The sequence below is a fragment of the Ostrea edulis genome, chromosome 10, assembly GCF_947568905.1.
Source record: "Ostrea edulis chromosome 10, xbOstEdul1.1, whole genome shotgun sequence".
In the NCBI taxonomy this organism is placed as follows: Eukaryota; Metazoa; Mollusca; class Bivalvia; order Ostreida; family Ostreidae; genus Ostrea; species Ostrea edulis.
Genome location: NC_079173.1, coordinates 44,026,853 through 44,048,009, shown reverse-complemented (window position 1 = coordinate 44,048,009; position 21,157 = coordinate 44,026,853). Strand labels below are relative to the sequence as shown.

General features: G+C 36.6%; 1 protein-coding gene across 16 annotated transcripts in view; it reads left to right on the top strand.

Annotated features, from left to right (window-relative positions):
* Positions 1-13,150: 13,150 nt before the first annotated feature.
* Positions 13,151-21,157, top strand: part of LOC125666133 (partitioning defective 3 homolog) — a 96,281-nt gene continuing 88,274 nt past the window's right edge. For 14 of the 16 annotated variants that reach the window (XM_056151439.1, XM_056151442.1, XM_048899250.2 and 11 more), the window contains exons 1-2: positions 13,180-13,354; positions 17,869-18,035. In XM_056151439.1, coding sequence (XP_056007414.1) covers positions 17,910-18,035 — 126 coding nt within the window. In that variant the 5' untranslated portion in view covers positions 13,180-13,354; positions 17,869-17,909. Of the gene's footprint in view, positions 13,355-17,868; positions 18,036-21,157 lie in introns of all 16 variants that reach the window. The other 2 variants (XM_056151441.1, XM_056151438.1) reach the window with 2 other exon arrangements.

Sequence of the window (21,157 nt, the reverse complement as noted above, 5' to 3'; positions counted from 1 at the left end):
ATTCACAGGAAATACAAAAAACAGGAATGTAACGTATAGCTCACAACAGTGGAAGGAACTGACCGGCGCTCACTACAGCTCACGTTAATGATAGTCACACTCTACTGACCGGCGCTCACTACAGCTCACGTTAATAATAGTCACACTCTACTGACCGGCGCTAACTACAGCTCACATTAATGATAATCATCTACTGACCGGTACTAACTACAGCTCACGTTAATGATAGTCATCTACTGACCGGCGCTAACTACAGCTCACGTTAATGATAGTCATCTACTGACCGGTACTAACTACAGCTCACGTTAATGATAGTCATCTACTGACCGGTACTAACTACAGCTCACGTTAATGATAGTCATCTACTGACCGGCGCTAACTACAGCTCACGTTAATGATAGTCATCTACTGACCGGTACTAACTACAGCTCACGTTAATGATAGTCACACTCTACTGACCGGTACTAACTACAGCTCACGTTAATGATAGTCATCTACTGACCGGTACTAACTACAGCTCACGTTAATGATAGTCATCTACTGACCGGTACTAACTACAGCTCACGTTAATGATAGTCACTCTCTACTGACCGGCGCTAACTACAGCTCACGTTAATGATAATCACTCTCTACTGACCGGTACTAACTACAGCTCACGTTAATGATAGTCATTTACTGACCGGTACTAACTACAGCTCACGTTAATGATAGTCACACTCTACTGACCGGCGCTAACTACAGCTCACGTTAATGATAGTCATCTACTGACCGGTACTAACTACAGCTCACGTTAATGATAGTCATCTACTGACCGGCGCTCACTACAGCTCACGTTAATGATAGTCATCTACTGACCGGTACTAACTACAGCTCACGTTAATGATAGTCACATTCTACTGACCGGTACTAACTACAGCTCACGTTAATGATAGTCATCTACTGACCGGTACTAACTACAGCTCACGTTAATGATAATCACTCTCTACTGACCAGTACTAACTACAGCTCACGTTAATGATAGTCACTCTCTACTGACCGGCGCTAACTACAGCTCACGTTAATGATAGTCATCTACTGACCGGTACTAACTACAGCTCACGTTAATGATAGTCATTTACTGACCGGTACTAACTACAGCTCACGTTAATGATAGTCACACTCTACTGACCGGCGCTAACTACAGCTCACGTTAATGATAGTCATCTACTGACCGGTACTAACTACAGCTCACGTTAATGATAGTCACACTCTACTGACCGGCGCTCACTACAGCTCACGTTAATGATAGTCATCTACTGACCGGTACTAACTACAGCTCACGTTAATGATAGTCACATTCTACTGACCGGTACTAACTACAGCTCACGTTAATGATAGTCATCTACTGACCGGTACTAACTACAGCTCACGTTAATGATAATCACTCTCTACTGACCAGTACTAACTACAGCTCACGTTAATGATAGTCACTCTCTACTGACCGGCGCTAACTACAGCTCACGTTAATGATAGTCATCTACTGACCGGTACTAACTACAGCTCACGTTAATGATAGTCATCTACTGACCGGTACTAACTACAGCTCACGTTAATGATAGTCATCTACTGACCGGTACTAACTACAGCTCACGTTAATGATAGTCATCTACTGACCGGTACTAACTACAGCTCACGTTAATGATAATCATCTACTGACCGGTACTAACTACAGCTCACGTTAATGATAGCCATCTACTGACCGGTACTAACTACAGCTCACGTTAATGATAGCCATCTACTGACCGGTACTAACTACAGCTCACGTTAATGATAGTCATCTACTGACCGGTACTAACTACAGCTCACGTTAATGATAATCACACTCTACTGACCGGTACTAACTACAGCTCACGTTAATGATAGTCATTTACTGACCGGTACTAACTACAGCTCACGTTAATGATAGTCACACTCTACTGACCGGCGCTAACTACAGCTCACGTTAATGATAGTCACACTCTACTGACCGGCGCTAACTACAGCTCACGTTAATGATAATCACTCTCTACTGACCGGGCTAACTACAGCTCACGTTAATGATAGTCATCTACTGACCGGTACTAACTACAGCTCACGTTAATGATAATCACTCTCTACTGACCGGTACTAACTACAGCTCACGTTAATGATAGTCATCTACTGACCGGTACTAACTACAGCTCACGTTAATGATAGTCATCTACTGACCGGTACTAACTACAGCTCACGTTAATGATAGTCATCTACTGACCGGTACTAACTACAGCTCACGTTAATGATAGTCATCTACTGACCGGTACTAACTACAGCTCACGTTAATGATAGTCATCTACTGACCGGTACTAACTACAGCTCACGTTAATGATAGTCACACTCTACTGACCGGCGCTAACTACAGCTCACGTTAATGATAGTCACATTCTACTGACCGGTACTAACTACAGCTCACGTTAATGATAGTCACTCTCTACTGACCGACGCTCACTACAGCTCACGTTAATGATAGTCATCTACTGACCGGTACTAACTACAGCTCACGTTAATGATAGTCACACTCTACTGACCGGCGCTAACTACAGCTCACGTTAATGATAATCACTCTCTACTGACCGGCGCTAACTACAGCTCACGTTAATGATAGTCACTTTCTACTTTTGTGTCAGACATGGTCAAAAACCTCAGACAAACTACAAAACAGTGTTTATTCTGTTTGGTGAAATTTTACCTTAATATATACAGTGTATTTCCAAAACATGCTATGAAAATGGTTTTAAATGTGCTTGAATAGGATTTACAAAATTAACAAATTTTGCCAATAAACTCCGAAACGCTTGCTCCGGAGTTACTGCTTGCACCTTGAATTTGTTTCATATGTATGGTGAAATACGTAAGCCGTAATAGAATTTTACTTGCTTAGTAATAGATAAATATTGCAATACCAAAGAAGGTAGGCTTTATACATGTTTCATTGACTTTCGTAAAGCTTTTGATAGTGTAATACACACTGGTTTGAAACTAAAACTGTTGAATATGAATATTGGCAGTTATTTTTACAACATTATCAAGGATATGTACAGGAATTCTAAAGCATGTGTTAGAATCGGAGATAGTCTTACTGATCCATTCTTGATTAACCTTGGTGTAAGACAGGGGGACAATTTAAGTCCCTCTCTGTTCAAAATCTTCATTAATGACTTTCCATTATATCTCGAAAAATGTATAGATACTGTATCACTTCAAAAAGAAAATTTAAATTGTTTAATGTATGCAGACGATATAGTAATAATGTCAACATCAGCAGAGGGTTTACAACAGAGAATAGATATTTTAGAAACATACTGTAATGATTGGTGTTTGAATGTCAATGTTAAGAAAACAAAAGTTATTGTCTTTAACAAGGCTGGGAGAATACTGCAGTGTAAATTTAAATTTCAGAACAAACATATTGAATGTACACCTTATTATAAATACTTGGGTACCTTTTTTTCTGCATCTAGCAGTTTTAGTACCGCTAAATCTGAACTATATAACACAGCCCTCAAAGGATTTTATAAATTGAAAAAAGACTTTTTATGTTTAGCACCAGGAATTAAAACAAGTACTCATCTCTTTGACCACACAATAAAACCAATTTTATTATATAATTCTGAAATATGGGGTGGATACATAGGTTCATGGAATAAATTAAAATCATCACCATTTGATCCAGACAAACTTTTTAAATCACTTCACTGTGAGAAGCTTCATCATAAATATTCTAAATGTATTCTGGGTGTACATAAGAAAAGTACAAATTTTGCTGTACTATCAGAATTGGGGAGATTTCCTCTACATCATGATATTTTGAAATCAATCATTTGTTATTGGTACAGGCTTGCTTATCTATGTAGTAAATCTTTACATTTAAACAGCAAACTGTCATGGTACTCACTAGTAGAAAAAGCTTTAGAATATATTAAAATTGGATATCCGTTAAGAGATTTTAGTCAGTATAGATTTAAGAGAATTGTAAAGAAATTACTCTGTGATAAATACACTGAAACCTGGTACAATAATCGAAATAAATTAATTGATGGGAAACTGTGCACTTATTTTAAGCTTAAGGAGCACTTTGGTTTTGAGAACTATCTTAATAAAATTAAAAATTTTGATATTAGACGATCTATTTGTAAGTTACGGATATCAGCTCATAAATTAATGATTGAAGTTGTTAGATATTCTGGTATTACTAGGAATGAACGGTTCAAGCCCAGTATTCCGACGGTCCGATAGTCCGACGGGCCGGTAGTCCGACGGTCCGATAGTCCGACGGTCCAATATTCCGACGGTCCGATAGTCCGACATGTTGACCATCACCAAAAATGTTAATTAATAGAGTTAAAATGTATTCATGTCAGGCATTATTTTAAGGAAATTACAAGAAACCGCCAAAATTGATACGGCCTGATTATAAATCAGACAATCAATTTCTGACCAAAATCATTCAAGTGTGAACTTACGGCGGCGTAGAAAGGCCATATATAAATATATTATTCGTTCGGACGAATTAGCTATTTGTTCGCACGAAATAGAAAATCGTTCGGACAAATTAGCAATTGTTTGGACGAATCAGCTATTTGTTCGGACAAATTAGCAATTTGTTCGGACGAATTAGCTATTTGTTCGGACATATTAGTAATTCGTTCGGACAAATTAGCAATTCGTTCGGACGAATTACCGATTTGTTCGGACGAAATAGAAAATCGTTCGGACAAATTAGAAATTTGTTCGGACGAATTAGCTATTTGTTCGGACATATTAGTAATTCGTTCGGACAAATTAGTAGTTCGTTCGGACGAATTACCGATTTGTTCGGACGAAATAGAAAATCGTTCGGACAAATTAGAAATTTTTTCGGACGAATTAGCTATTTGTTCGGACAAATCAGCAATTTGTTCGGACGAATTAGCTATTTGATCGGACATATCAGTAATTCGTTCGGACAAATTAGAAATTTGTTCGGACGAATTAGCTATTTGTTGGGACATATTAGTAATTCGTTCGGACAAATTAGTAGTTCGTTCGGACGAATTACCGATTTGTTCGGACGAAATAGAAAATCGTTCGGACAAATTAGAAATTTTTTCGGACGAATTAGCTATTTGTTCGGACAAATTAGCAATTTGTTCGGACGAATTAGCTATTTGATCGGACATATCAGTAATTCGTTCGGACAAATTAGTAATTCGTTCGGACGAATTACCGATTTGTTCGGACGAAATAGACATTCGTTCGGACAAATTAGCCATTTGTTCGGACGAATTAGCTATTTGTTCGGACAAATTAGTAATTCGTTCGGACGAATTATGGATTTGTTCGGACGAAATAGACATTCGTTCGGACAAATTAGCCATTTGTTCGGACGAATTTGTTATTAGCTATAAGGCAACGCCAATGCCGTAGTCAAATACCGTAAAGTGTTGGTAGGAGAGCACAAAACTTAGATTGGGACACATGCTAAAATGGGATTCAATTCCAAAATTTTCCACATAAACGTCATGAAGATGGCGACGGTAACCTACATAATCACCCCAACCCCTGAAATAACAAGCTAAAAATGGTAGGAATCCCTACACCCTGCTCAGTCTTAAAAGTTTGAAGTAGGCCTCAAGTCCCCCCCCCCCCCCCCCAATCCACGGGCAAAAGTTTATTAAATGAAAATTTTCTGTATAACGGGGCATAACACAATCAATAAGGAAATCAATTTTTGTATGGAACGACAATAATGCAATTATGCGCCAATCAGAGCCTATCTAAGTTTTTCAACGGAAATCTGTATATCCGAATTTTATACCAATTTTATGGTATACCTTTCTTTATAGCAAATAACAATTTTTGAACAGAAATTTCTTGCACTAGAATTAAGGGGAGGATGTTATCAAACAACATTTGATATAAAGATGAGGATCTCGTTTGGGGTCCCAGAAGTGTAAGGAGGGGGCACATACATACTCTTGTCTCCACTCCCTACTTTTGAAAGTGTTAAGGGGACACGAGCAGGCGCGTGGCATCATTTTTGAAAGGGGGAAGCTGGGGGCCAGCCAGGAAGGATTAGAGGGAGGGGGCAGCCGAACCAAAAAGAGTTTTAACATGTAAAAAAGAAGAAAGGAATTTTTTTTTAAAAAGTGGGGAAGGGATCAGCCCCCCCCCCCCCCCCCCCCCCTCTGTTGCTACGTCCCTGACGAGTATCCGCTGTCAGTCCTCCCTACAAGCCTACAGATATCTGTATACCTACCTGTATCTACATAGCTCTCTATAAAGACACGATGAAAATGTTCCTTAAATTCAGCATACATACTTACAGACAGACAGACAGACACACACACACACACACACACACACACACACACACACACACACACACACACACACACACACAGCGAGTAGGAATGAATGAACCCACGGGTGATGGAGAAAGGAACGAAGCGTAATCAACCGTGGGCTTCCGACGATGCCGAAATATATACATGCAGATGTAGGTGGGTACCTGTAAAGTGCGAAACGAAACGAAATCTACCGAAACGAAAACCCACCGAAATGAAATGAAACAGATTGTATAACCGAACTCTTTTATTAGAGATGGTATCTTAGGCCCCTGTGAATATTACCACATGTAAATAAAATTCGCTTCCCCTTTGATATAGGCTTTCAGCTTGACTGATACACAGTTTTAAAAGCTGGAAAGGGGGGGGGGTGAGTAAGCAAAATGTACATATCCTAAGTTGATTAAATAACATGTGCAATTAGTTTCAGATCAATCAATTTCAGAAAGGAGAGTTACAGTCTCAGAGGTCTGGCGAAACACACTAAACAAGGGGTGGGGTCGCTGGCGTTGGATCCGCTTTTGGGTATAGATACATTGTTTTAAGAAACTGGTGTCTGAGAAATTTGAAAGCAGGAAGAGCTCTTAACCTTTTATTTCATCTCTAACTGCTGAGGTGCGAGTACTTTCAATAATGGAAAAAGTTAGATAGTATACCATATTATATGAATGCAATTCGGTAAAAAAAATATATATGTGTGTTATTAAAAATTATTATTGATATGTAGTGAGTCTAAATATAACTCTATACATTTGTTTTGTTACTAGGACGGGGAATTGAAAACGGGAAGGAAAACAGAATTTTTTATGCAATAATATCAGGAGGAGGTCAGCATTTTGTAAACTCAAAAGGCTTATGAACAAGGGAAGCAGAAATTGCAAAGAGAACGGGAGGACATACTCAGAATCCACCGTTTGATATACTACATACACATACACAATATCCACATGTATACATAGATTTGACTTTAGAGCAAAAAATACTGAAACGTGTATTAATGCCGAACTGTAACCCTCTGTTCTGAAATTTATGGATCCGAAACTAATTGCACAGGGTATGCAATCAACTTCGGATATGAACTTTGTGCTTACTCACCCTCTTCCAACTTTTAAAACTTTGTATCTGTCAAGCCGAAAGCTTACCACAATGGGGAGGCAAATTTTATTTATATGTGGTAACTTTAACAGGGGCTTAAGATACCATTTTTAATTATTATAATTAATAGAGTTCGGTTATACACCATTTTTAATTATTATAATTAATAGAGTTCGGTTATACAATCTGTTTCGTTTCGTTTCGATGGGTTTCGTCTCGTTTCGGTGGGTTACGTTTCGGTAGATTTCGTTTCGTTTCGCACTTTACAGGTACCCGATGTAGGTCGAACCCGTTCAAAATTTTCCCACTGTGCGATGTTTTGCTCTTGTGACGTAAAAAATCGCTCTGGCACACGGCACTTAATCCTGTTTTCTGCTGCCTATTACATAGCGATCTCTTACATATGTGGCCACAAATTATCGGAGTTTCGGACTCTCGGACCGTCGGACTACCGTACCGTCGGACTATCGGAGTGTCGGACTATCGGACCGTCGGACTACCGGACCGTCGGACTGTCGGACTACCGAACCGTCGGACTATCGGACCGTCGGAATACTGGGCGGTCACCGGAATGAACGAATATGTAACAAATGCAACTCCGGTTTATTAGGTGATGAGATCCATTTTTTGATTAAATGTGAAAAGTTTGCCGATGAAAGAAAATCTTTTTGTGGTGCTATAGAAAAAACAGTTAAATTTTTTACCAAACTCAATGATGAACAAAAATTCATTTACATACTATGTTCTGAAGAGCCATCCATTCTAAATATAACTGGAAAATTTATTTTGATCAGTATATGACACTATTTGTATATAACTATGTGTTATGTAATCACTTCTTTCTTTACTTGTATATGTATATGTACATTATTTGTATGTATTTTCATGCTGCCCCTTGAGGGCCCTTGATTGGAAATAAAATATAGTATATCGTAAAATTGATTAAAACCCTACTTTCGTTTTCGATAAACTAACCTGAAATATACCCCACCCACCCCCCAAATATGGGATTACAGTGACGAACACGCTTTAGCGGATCTAAGCCAGTTTTTCTCTTTACTTTTTTTAATGAAAACTTATTAAGATTTACGATATGAAGTAAATCCATTGTTTATCGGTGCTTGATTTTGGTCTTACAGAAGAAATAAATTTGTTAATTGTTTAATAAATAAGATATGCCTGTTTGTTTCTTCAGTCCGTGATTTTAGTCAGCCTTATGGAAATTTCGAGAACGAAGCGCTCAGAACGAGGCAACATTATAGACGCTTGGGTCTACAACCAATCGCACATTCTCGACCCTTTCCGGCAATCCCAGAAGTTGCGATTGGTTTACATGATCGACATAAAATTGTGCAAGGATCAGTGTTAGCTATACTTAAAATAGTTTTGACTAGACACATATTTATCATTTCATGAAGATTTATAATTTTATTACTTATATACATCTCATTCAACGAACGATCTGACACATATAATGACAGATTTTTTTTGGCTGATATTTTCGACGTCCTTAATTTTTTCCGTGAGTATAGAAGTCACTGTTATGACTTTTTGGAATGATTTATTAACAGTTACTGATATGTACAAACTAATGGATAAATACAAGAAAGTATTTATTTTGGTTGAACATGTTTCGTGATGCCACAAATCTTGAAAGTAATTAGTAAGTCGAAAACTGTCCAATATATCAGATATCAAATGGTCAGGGACTGTTCTGTGAGAGGTGTGCCCTGTAATTTTAAAGTCCATACATTTTACCGAAATTAGGTTGTAGAAGAAATCAGGCCACAGATTACGACATGGAAGTGTGTCTGTTTGTCATTGATATTGAGCAGTGTGTTCTCGATTATTATTGACGAAAAGAAACGACTTGTAGAAAGGCAGATCCAGAGGGGGGGATCCAAAGGAGGGGATCCAGAGGGGGAGATCCAGAGGGGGGATCCAAAGGAGGGGATCCAGAGGGGGGGGGGGTCAGAGGGGGGATCCAGAGGAGGGGATCCAGAGGAGGGATCCAGAGGGGGATCTAGTGGGGGGATCCAGAGGGGGGATCCAGAGGAGGGGATCCCGAGGAGGGGATCACGAGGGGGATCCAGAGGAGGGGATCCAGAGGGGGATCCAGAGGAAGGGAGGGTCCAGAAGGGGGGATCCAGAGGAGGGGGGAACCAGAGGGGGAATCCAGAGGAGGGGGAACTAGAGGGGGGATCCAGAGGGGGAATCCAAAGGAGGGGATCCAGAGGGGGAATCCAGAGGGGGAATCCAGAGGAGGGGGAACCAGAGGAGGGGGATCCAGAGGGGGGATCCAGAGGAGGAGGAGGATCCAGAAGGGGGGATCCATAGGGGGAATCTAGAGGAGGGGATCCAGAGGAGGGGGTCCAGAAGGGGGGATCTATAAGGGCATATCCAGAGGGGGATCCAGGGAGTCCGGACCCCACCCCCACCCCTTTTTGCGGACCAAAAAGTTTAAAAGTTATTCAGTTTTAACGAGTCTTTGAATCAAACTGATATGAAAGGTGGATACTTGTAAACATGTAAATGCACCATTCAAATTTATCAACACCAGTATATCATTTATTTCTACGATAAATAAGATCACTGATATATATTTACGGTATTTTCGTCAGATAGAAGTATCACTTAAGAATTCTTAATAAGTATATATGTAACATCAAAGTTTTGTTTAAGAGGTAGACAATATGAAAGTAAAAAAAGAAGTGCTAGGATATGCTCAAAATGCAGGGTTGTGCACCATTTACCCCAGACCCCCGGCCTATTGAGAGTAACCTTTAAATCAGCTTATTTTTTAAATTTTCTATTTTATTTCGTTGCGAAATAAGACCTGGGTATGACGATTAGAATCTCCCTAACACTACATCAGTATATACACAGTCTCACGATCTCTCTAACACTACACCAGTATACAGACAGTCTCACGATCTCCCTAAGATGTCATGTACACCAGTATAAAGACAGTCTCACGATCTCCCTAACACTACACCAGTATACAGACAGTATCACGATCTCCCTAAGATGTCATGTACACCAGTATAAAGACAGTCTCACGATCTCCCTAACACTACACCAGTATACAGACAGTCTCACGATCTCCCTAACACTACACCAGTATATACACAGTCTCACGATCTCCCTAACACTACACCAGTATACAGACAGTCTCACGATCTCCCTAACACTACACCAGTATACAGACAGTCTCACGATCTCCCTATGACTACACCAGTATACAGACAGTCTCACGATCTCTCTAACACTACACCAGTATACAGACAGTATCACGATCTCCCTAACACTACATATTAAGGGTAAATGGAGGTAGGGGTGGAGGATGTGAAAAGTGCGTAAAATATTAAATGCTATACCCCCCCCCCCCCGCCTTCATAAATTCCTGGATGGTTTATTCATATTTGTTTCCTTAAATTGTCGCACTGGGCAAAAACTACCATTATAAATACATTCACAATACTGAGTTTTAAATTTTGAAATTATGAACGACCGTTCATTTTGTCTTTGATCAACTATTCACAATGGCGGATTTAAGGGGGCACAGTCGGCTAAAAACCCCTAAAATATTCAAATTTAAGGTAAATCGTGGTATATTGTTTTAAAAAAAGTACTAAACAATAAAAGAAGCAATAATTTCTTCCGCTCTCGGAGAAATAAATGACAAAATATTTTGATTTCTTGAATTACTTTATTGGGAGAACTTAATTTTTTTGCAAAAACCCTTAAAATTTGTGTAATTTTACTAATTTCACCTTTTTAAAAATGTAAAAAAATAATACAAGACATATTTCAAGCCCTATAAAATCTGTAAAATCCAGGAGCTTCCCATGGCTTTCCCTGCCTCATAAAGTGGCGCCCCCGTAACCACAATTCCTGGATCCGCCCCTGATTCAGCACGACGGATTACAGTTGCATTCGTAAAATCGTTATTTAATTTTTAATACTGAGAAAGATCATTCATGTTACATTGAATGTGGAGCTCCAAGTGACGTCCTAACCATCAATTAGTTTTATTTTACTGTATATGATATCAATAAATATAGCATAGTTAATAGCACGAAATTATTCAAAAAAAAAAACAAAAAAAATAATTAATTTGAATCAAAGATATCGACGTCCGTTCAATTCATGTGCGCAAAAATTCAAACATGCATTTGAAAAGTCTTTCATCTATGCAATATTATTTAAATATGATTTCCCGCGCTTGTTTTTTTTTTTTTTTTTAATCTAGTATATTGCAATTATTAAAGTTGTGTTATATGATAAAATAACACGATTTTAACTCGATATGCCACGGATGATATCGTCAGTTCAGGTATGTGAGATCAATGTCTATGACTGATTTCTCCCGATACCTACAGTTAGCAACAATGTGCGTTTAAAATTACACAAGTGGGTTTTCAAAGATGAAGTTTAGAAAATTGATCAGTCCCATTGGACTGACTTGGCACAAATATCAGTCATTCGGCCAGACTTTTAACCAGTCACGGACTGACGGGCATCTATGTTAATTTCTAGCCCTGTTAACCTGTACATATTCTTGTTCACCATGCTTTTACAGGGCAGTAACAAATCCGGATATGACACCCTTTGCAAAATTCAGAAGCGATTTAAACCATTACATAATAAAAAAAAAAAGAAAAGAAGATACGGATCTGTTTGTCAAAACATAAATGGGACTGATTCACGATTTCCTCCAAATTTTCTTTTTCACTTTTAATGATTAAAATTTACTGTCTAATGTGTTTAAAATGTTTCACAATAAGTCATGGTTATATATTGTGACAGAAGTTTATTATTTCTTGTATAAAAAAAGACTATGGTATGTTATTGTTTACAACGTTTTTGAAAATATAATTATTGATTTAAGTTTATGATATATACATCACATTTCAACTATTCTTTAGGTAAAATGCGCTAGTAAGGTTGAATTTAATTGTATATGTGCAAAATTAGGATGCTTTAAATTACAAAATTAACATTTTTCACTCGTTTGTTTGTAAACATAAACACAACTCGAGTCTTGTTTACGTAACACATGTACATGTTGAATTTAATCCAGTTTAATCCAATCAAAACAGTCAATATGGATTTTAGTAGGAAAAACATTTCTCATCCGAAGGTAAAATTTTGTCAGCATGGCCAATTTATTCAAAATGTTGAAACTCATACTCACGTGGGACTAATATTCCAGAAAGATGGAAGTTTGAAAAAGCATATGCTTCATATCAATGCCAAAGCATGTCAACGATTCAAATGTCTTTCATTTGTAATTCATAAATATATAACATAAATATATAGAACAACACTAAAAGTAACATTGAGTGCATTCAACATATATTCTGAAAATTTCATAATGATAACATTAATTATCAAATTTTGGTGAATTTCTTAAAATATGAAAGTTGTAATGAATATATTATATATATGGCCTAGTGAAAATTAGCAGTGCTGAAATACTTTTGACCCTTGAGTGTAGAATCGGATAATATAAAGTGATTTAAATCGAATGTTTCTGCTGTTGACTCGTATCAAATCTTTAGATCATTCAGGGAAATATAGATGTCTCTCTGAATCAGTGCACCGCGACAACAACGACAACTCAGCGACTTCGCTGTACGCGACGGATCGAGTGGTTTTGGTTTCGATTTATCTCGACTCTGTCGATACAGCGGAAGTTGTTTATCGGAAACGAGGCTCTGAATTGTAAATACTGCGGTGAAGTTAAGAAATTGTTGTGAGGTAGAAATCGTGAATTACTTTTAATAGGATTTACTTTGAAAACTTTGTGAGGATTGTATTTCATATTTGTGCCGTGCAGAAAGTCATTCCATAAATCTGAAAATGTTTGATTTACGGTGAGTTAAAAGTTTTCTGAAACTAGTAACACCTTTTAATGAGTTGATAGGTGTTATATATGGGACAGGTGAGTCCTGTATCATTTTCGGAGACCGGTATTGAGAACGGCACCATTGGAGTGTCTGCCTGGCAAAATAAGTTACCTGTGATTTTTTTCTCTCTCATTCTAATTTTGCTTTAGTTTGCAATGAAAACTTTTGCACAAGTGTGTGAATATTTCTGTTGTGAAATTAATGGAGAAGAGAGAGTTCAGATGTAGTGCGTGCACCCGGGGGGCATAAATTGTTAAAGGTTGAACAATATGATAACCAGATGATATATAGGGCAATATAAGAAAGATTAGAAGATTGATAACATATTTCTTTATGATTGCAGCTGGATTATTAGTTCAGGTTTAGTTTATTTTGTCAGACCATAAACTTGTGTGGAACGCGAGTAGAATTTGGAGCAAACAAATATTCCGCCACCTAATTCATAAAGAGTCATCTTTTCTGTCAAAACTTCAATATAAGACATAGCTGGTCCAAGTGGATGGCTTGTCAGGGATTTTTTTTTTTACCCTTGAACCCAGGGGCCAGGGCCTTCAAGTTAGGGAATTAAGAAATTGTTTCATACAAATAAATAATAATAATAAAAAAAAAAAAACCAAGCAAAAAGTTAACCATTTGATATTTCATTATCAATATGGTTTATACAAGCTTTAATTTCCGGTCTTTGGCAGAGAAAAAAAACAGTCAAAATTTTTTTGCAACAGAGCACTTGGCACTGAGGTTTGATGGCCCCTTATGGCATATTCTCATCAAAGCATCCATCATTTGGGAATTTTTAAACATCGTTTTGGGAAAAACACCTGCTTTTCAGCATTGGGAATGGGGCCGAATTTTGACCCTCTACAGACCCTAAAAAAATCCCTGCTTGTACCTTGTAGATTTATAGAATGTATCCCCAGTTGCCAGTTTTCTTTTGGTGTAACCTTCAGTATATACTATGTAACATACACCTTTTAATATTTCATACAAGCAAATCTTTTTCAAAAGTTTATAATGCCTGCTATATGGGGCAAATATAAAAACAGAATTATGTTTAATTTTGGAAGCATTTCCTTGTTGGTAAAGTTATATAAGGAACACAATATTAACACTGGCTCAGCAAAGGAAACTGACTTTTGCGGAATGTGCAATTCAACTTTGTAGGTGTGAAAACAACAATAGCAAAAAAAAAAAAAAAAAAAAAGAAAAGAAAGAAAAGGAAGAAAACCAACCCCATACCCCTATTATCTCTGAAATGTCCACAGTTTTTATAATGATTTTACACAGTTTTTATAATGATTTTACACAGTTTTTATAATGATTTTACTGTTGTAAAAGTAATGACCTATTCACAAAATTAATGGTGTGTGTGAACATTACATTGTATAGCCAGTGATTTTTTTCTACCCACTGGTACTGGTACCGGTACCCATTCGATTGGGAAAATAGCGTCAAAATCGAACAAATTGGGAATTTTCTACAAATGTTTTAGCAAATGATTTTAACTAAAAGAAAAGGAAAAAAGAGAACAAAACAAGAACTATTCATCTCTTTACAAACTTTTTACGGTAATATTTGCTGTTGGATTGTTTTAGAATCGCTGTAGTTCTACAAAACATGCGCACTGCCATGATCTGTACTTTCGATTTAATACCAGAAGTGAACATTTTAGTTAACTTGTACAACGTTTCAGACTAAGTAAATTACGATGTCAGCGGTCTATTTTTCGGAAAGTAAGTTGGGAATTTTTAGTCTCAAAATTGGGAAAAATCAACAGTTTTTGGCATTGGGAATGGTACCGTTTATCGGTACCAGTTATGTAAGGAAAAAAATCGCTGATAGCAATCTATAAGTGTCTAGAAAATTAGTGTTATACTGTAATAAAAGTATATTATCATGTCTGTGCAATGCTTGCTCATAGAATTATTCTGAAATTATGTGCAGGAGTTAGTTCTTAGTTACTGTTATATATTTGATCTTAAATGAAGCTGGAAGAAAAGCAACTCAAGTTTTCAACATGTTCAAATTTTTAAAAAGAAAAATGGTTTTTGTGTGAAACATGTTGAGAAATCTTGGTTTGCAAACTTACAATATTATTATAATGAAATGGGACATTCATATTTAACATTTTAATATCTGAAAATTCAAACTTCTTTGACAGATTCAAATATACACCTTTTCTGGAAACTTTTAATGATATCAACCTGAACTTGTGAGATCTACTCTTTTTTTTTTCCAGAAAATGTAATTAAATGAAAGTGAAATAGATTAAAATTGAAATGCATGGGATTTTATTGGATTAATTTTTAAATTAAGACTTTATTTAAATATGATGATCAACAAACAAGTTTATAACTTTTTTCAATGCTTCTCAATGACTCAGATACTGATATAAAACTTCTTAAGGAGGTATGCTACACCAGAGAAATTTGATATGGATGAAAAGAGGAGGATATGTGCAACAATATTTTGAAATTGAAAACTTTAAATTTACTTTATTTAGTCAAAAGTTACAGTTTTAGTTGAAAGCAATCTGAGAAAAATTTAAAACCCCTGCTGGACTCGAACACGCGATCTACATTTCAGCAATTGACGTGCTAACCTACTGAGCTACTCAGCTAGGCGAGACTTTTTTAAATGAATAGACAAATATTGCTGATATTTATATTTTCTACCATGTTTTAAAAGGAAGTCAGCCATTATGACAATGTAGAGTACCCCCTTAATGACTCAGATACTGATACAAAACATCTCAATGACTCAGATACTGATACAAAACTTCTCATTGACTCAGATACTGATACAAAACTTCTCAATGACTCAGATACTGATATGCAAATCAATGTCAACCCACACTGATCGATTATAAATTTTGGAGTGTATTTTTAGCTAGAACTAGTTAGCTGCCTTTAACGTATACAGATGTTAAAAATGAGGCACAGACTGTATGTATAGTTGCACTCAAGTGATTATTATTAAACGATATGGTTTATAAAGTTCTGCTCGATGGTATGCACATACAATATGTTATCATCCAGTGATTTATTCTTAAAGATGTGTTAAATATAATTAATGCTTGATGGAATGCACTTGTATGCAATGTAATTATTTACTGATTATTATTAAAGATGTGCTATATAACTTTTTAATGGAATATATATTATAAATATCCACTGGTTCTTATCAAAGATGTGCTATATAAATATTTGATGGAATACATATAACTATCTACTGAGTGTTGACTACCTCATTACCAGTCAAGTGGAAGATTAATAACAGTCAGTTAAATTCAGTACTTGATATGTTGTAGAATTGACAGTCAGTTAAATTCAGTACATGTGTTGTAGAATTGACAGTCAGATAAATTCAGTACTTGATGTGTTGTAGAATTGACAGTCAGATAAATCCAGTACTTGATGTGTTGTAGAAATTTGACCGTCAGATAAATTCAGTACTTGATGTGTTGTAGAATTGACAGTCAGTTAAATTCAGTACTTGATGTGTTGTAGAATTGACAGTCAGATTAATTCAGTACTTGATGTGTTGTAGAATTGGCAGTCAGATAAATTCAGTACTTGATGTGTTGTAGTATTGACAGTCAGTTAAATTCAGTACTTGATGTGTTGTAGAATCGACAGTCAGATAGATTCAGTACTTGATGTGTTGTAGAATTGACAGTCAGATAAATTCAGTACTTGATGTGTTGTAGAATTGACAGTCAGATAGATTCAGTACTTGATGTGTTGTAGAATTGACCGTCAGATAAATTCAGTACTTGATGTGTTGTAGAATTGACAGTCAGTTAAATTCAGTACTTGATGTGTTGTAGAATTGACAGTCAGATAGATTCAGTACTTGATGTGTTGTAGAATTGACAGTCAGATTAATTCAGTACTTGATGTGTTGTAGAATTGACAGTCAGATAAATTCAGTACATAATGTGTTGTAGAATGGACAGTCAGTTGTAGAATTGACAGTCAGATAAATTCAGTACGTAATGTGTTGTAGAATTGACAGTCAGTTGTAGAATTGACAGTCAGTTGTAGAATTGACAGTCAGATAAATCCAGTACTGGATGTGTTGTAGAATTGACAGTCAGATTAATTCAGTACTTGATGTGTTGTAGAATTGACAGTCAGATAGATTCAGTACTTGATGTGTTGTAGAATCGACAGTCAGATAAATTCAGTACGTAATGTGTTGTAGAATGGACAGTCAGTTGTAGAATTGACAGTCAGTTGTAGATTTGACAGTCAGATAAATTCAGTACTTGATGTGTTGTAGAATTGACAGTCAGATTAATTCAGTACTTGATGTGTTGTAGAATTGACAGTCAGATAAATTCAGTACGTAATGTGTTGTAGAATTGACAGTCAGATAAATTCAGTACTTGATGTGTTGTAGAATTGACAGTCAGATAAATTCAGTACTTGATGTGTTGTAGAATTGACGGTGAAATAAATTCAGTACTTGATGTGTTGTAGATGAGCACAAGGAGACATTTAGGACGCGACAATGTGAAGTCATGCCGATGAAAGTGACTGTGTGCTTCGATCGAGTTCGAGTCATTGTTCCGTGCGGAGATGGGGATTTGCTGGTGAAGGAACTCACAGAGAAGGCCATCCTTCGTTACAAGAAAGCCATAGGAAAGGTAAACTTTAGATGTGTTCTGAACAGACTTTAAACCATAGGATTACAAGATAAAATCTAGAGGTGTTCTGAACAGGCAGTAAACCATAGGAAATTAAGGCAAACTTTAGAGGTGTTCTGAACAGACATTTAGCCATATGAAATTAAGGCAAACTTTAGAGGTGTTCTGAACAGACATAAAGTTATAGGAAATTAAGGCAAACTTTAGATGTGTTGTGAACAGACATAAAGTTATAGGAAATTAAGGCAAACTTTAGAGGTGTTCTGAACAGACATAAAAAGTGCGTTCGAAATCACTGTTACCGTTGTTTTCGTGCTCCGTTCTTAAAGTTGCGAACGACGAGAACATGTGCGCATGAACGTGTTCTTTGTTCTTGACCACACTATACCTATGGAGGTGTTGTGAGTTCTTGCACCTTGAACCCGTTCTCTTAAAACTTTCATTAATTTTTTTGCTCCTGTCATTGGAAATATAGTTTTTGGTCTGTCTGTTTGTCTACCTTTTATGACCATTATAACTTCTGAGTGGATAGTGATAGGGCTTTCATATTTCACATGTATTAAGATTCCTTGTGACAAGACCTTTACTATGGGTACCAGAATGACTTGTTTAACTCTGTAAACACACTATACTGACACAGTGACAAAATGACTTAGCTGCCATACACATGTTGTTTAACTCTGTAAACACACTATACTGACACAGTGACAAAATGACTTAGCTGCCATACACATGTTGTTTAACTCTGTAAACACACTATACTGACACAGTGACAAAATGACTTAGCTGCCATACACATGTTGTTTAACTCTGTAAACACACTATACTGACACAGTGACTATACACTGTACACTATATATGTGTATAGTGTGTGGTTGTATGCGCTGCAGAGAGAAAATTATATATATATTGATATCTAAGGGCATTTCACTTATTTTGTCTCATCAGAGCTTGGTCTGTATGGGTGGACGTGTTTAGGATTAGGAAATGAAATGTTGTCTCGGTATTCATGAACACGTCGTATTATGTAACACATAATAATACAGGTACTTGTATGTCAATGTGTTGAAGACTAGAATTGTAAATTTCACATACTGATGAGGAAGCAGGACTTCACTGTCATGACTGTGTGTGTGTAACATGTATGATATCAGAATATAGTCCTAGAGTTGTGACAAATTTCACTGGTACAAAATTAAAGTCGTAGGCAGTAGATACGCCAAAAAATAAACGTTATAAAATTTTGTAAAACTATTTTTAAATGTTTTAATATTGCTACAAACCCATATTTACCACAAAATTTCCCTATGAAATCACCATTGTTTTTGCGTTTCACAAAATTTGACTTGAAAATTCAATGGAGAAACTATAATCCTTCAAAACTGTCTTTTGATTGGTGCATTTCATGTATAATGACCGATTTATATTGTTGTTTGATCAAATAAATAAAAATCCCATACACACACAGCAAAATCCTACATCATTTGATGTGTCCAAAATCCTATAACTGAAATTATTCTGCAGAAAACATAATAATTTTGTAATCTGTACACAGCCAGCCTGTACAGAGAATGTCACGATTTTGTAATCTGTACACAGCCAGCCTGCATGTATAGAGCATGTTATGATTTTGTAATCTGTACACATGCAGCCAGGCTGTACAGAGAATGTTATGATTTTGTAATCTGTACACAGCCTGTACAGAGAATGTTACGATTTTGTAATCTGTACACAGCCTGTACAGAGAATGTTACGATTTTGTAATCTGTACACAGCCAGTCTGTACAGAGAATGTTACAATTTTGTAATCTGTACACATGCAGCCAGCCTGTACAGTGAATGTTACGATTTTGTAATCTGTACACAGCCAGCCTGTACAGAGAATGTTACGATTTTGTAATCTGTACACAGCCAGCCTGTACAGAGAATGTTACGATTTTGTAATCTGTACACAGCCAGCCTGTACAGAGAATGTTACGATTTTGTAATCTGTACACAACCTGTACAGAGAATGTTACAATTTTGTAATCTGTACACAGCCTGTACAGAGAATGTTACGATTTTGTAATCTGTACACAGCCAGCCTGTACAGAGAATGTTACGATTTTGTAATCTGTACACAGCCTGTACAGAGAATGTTACAATTTTGTAATCTGTACACAGCCTGTACAGAGAATGTTACGATTTTGTAATCTGTACACAGCCTGTACAGAGAATGTTACGATTTTGTAATCTGTACACCAACAATCTGTATAGAGAATATTACGATTTTGTAATCTGTACACAGCCAGTCTGTACAGAGAATGTTACAATTTTGTAATCTGTACACATGCAGCCAGGCTGTACAGAGAATGTTATGATTTTGTAATCTGTACACAGCCTGTACAGAGAATGTTACGATTTTGTAATCTTTACACCAACAATCTGTACAGAGAATGTTACAATTTTGTAATCTGTACACAACCAGTCTGTACAGAGAATGTTACGATTTTGTAATCTACACAGCCAGCCTGTACAGAGAATGTTACAATTTTGTAATCTGTACACAACCAGCCTGTACAGTGAATGTTACTATTTTGTAATCTGTACACAGCCAGCCTGTACAGAGAATGTTATGATTTTGTAATCTGTACATGCATGAAGTACAATATTGCATGTAGATCTATATGAACTTACATCTTTTATATATTGAGTGTAGTAGTAGAATTCTTTGATTGTAACACCTGTCAATGAATCTGTTAAATTCTGAGCATGCCGGGCTCTAGACTATCAGTGAATAAGTTAAATCTGTTCAATTCTGAGCATGCAGGGCTTCTAGACTGTCAGTGAATAAGATAAATCTGTTCAATTCTGAGCAGGGCTCTGTCATAGAGACAGTGTTCGAAATTAACCATAGACCGATAGACCGAGTCTATGTCAAATGACACCAGTCTATACCAATTGTAATTGAGATGGACCAAATTGTCTATGCCGATTTTCCAGATTTAAAGCATTAAAGTTATCCCAAAGGACCTTACGTGGTCAGGCGACGTCTGATAAATGTTATGAGGAAAGGAGGATATTGTTACAAAAATGGAAAGAAAATATGCTTTCTAAGTACATTAGAGTAAATGAAACTGTTT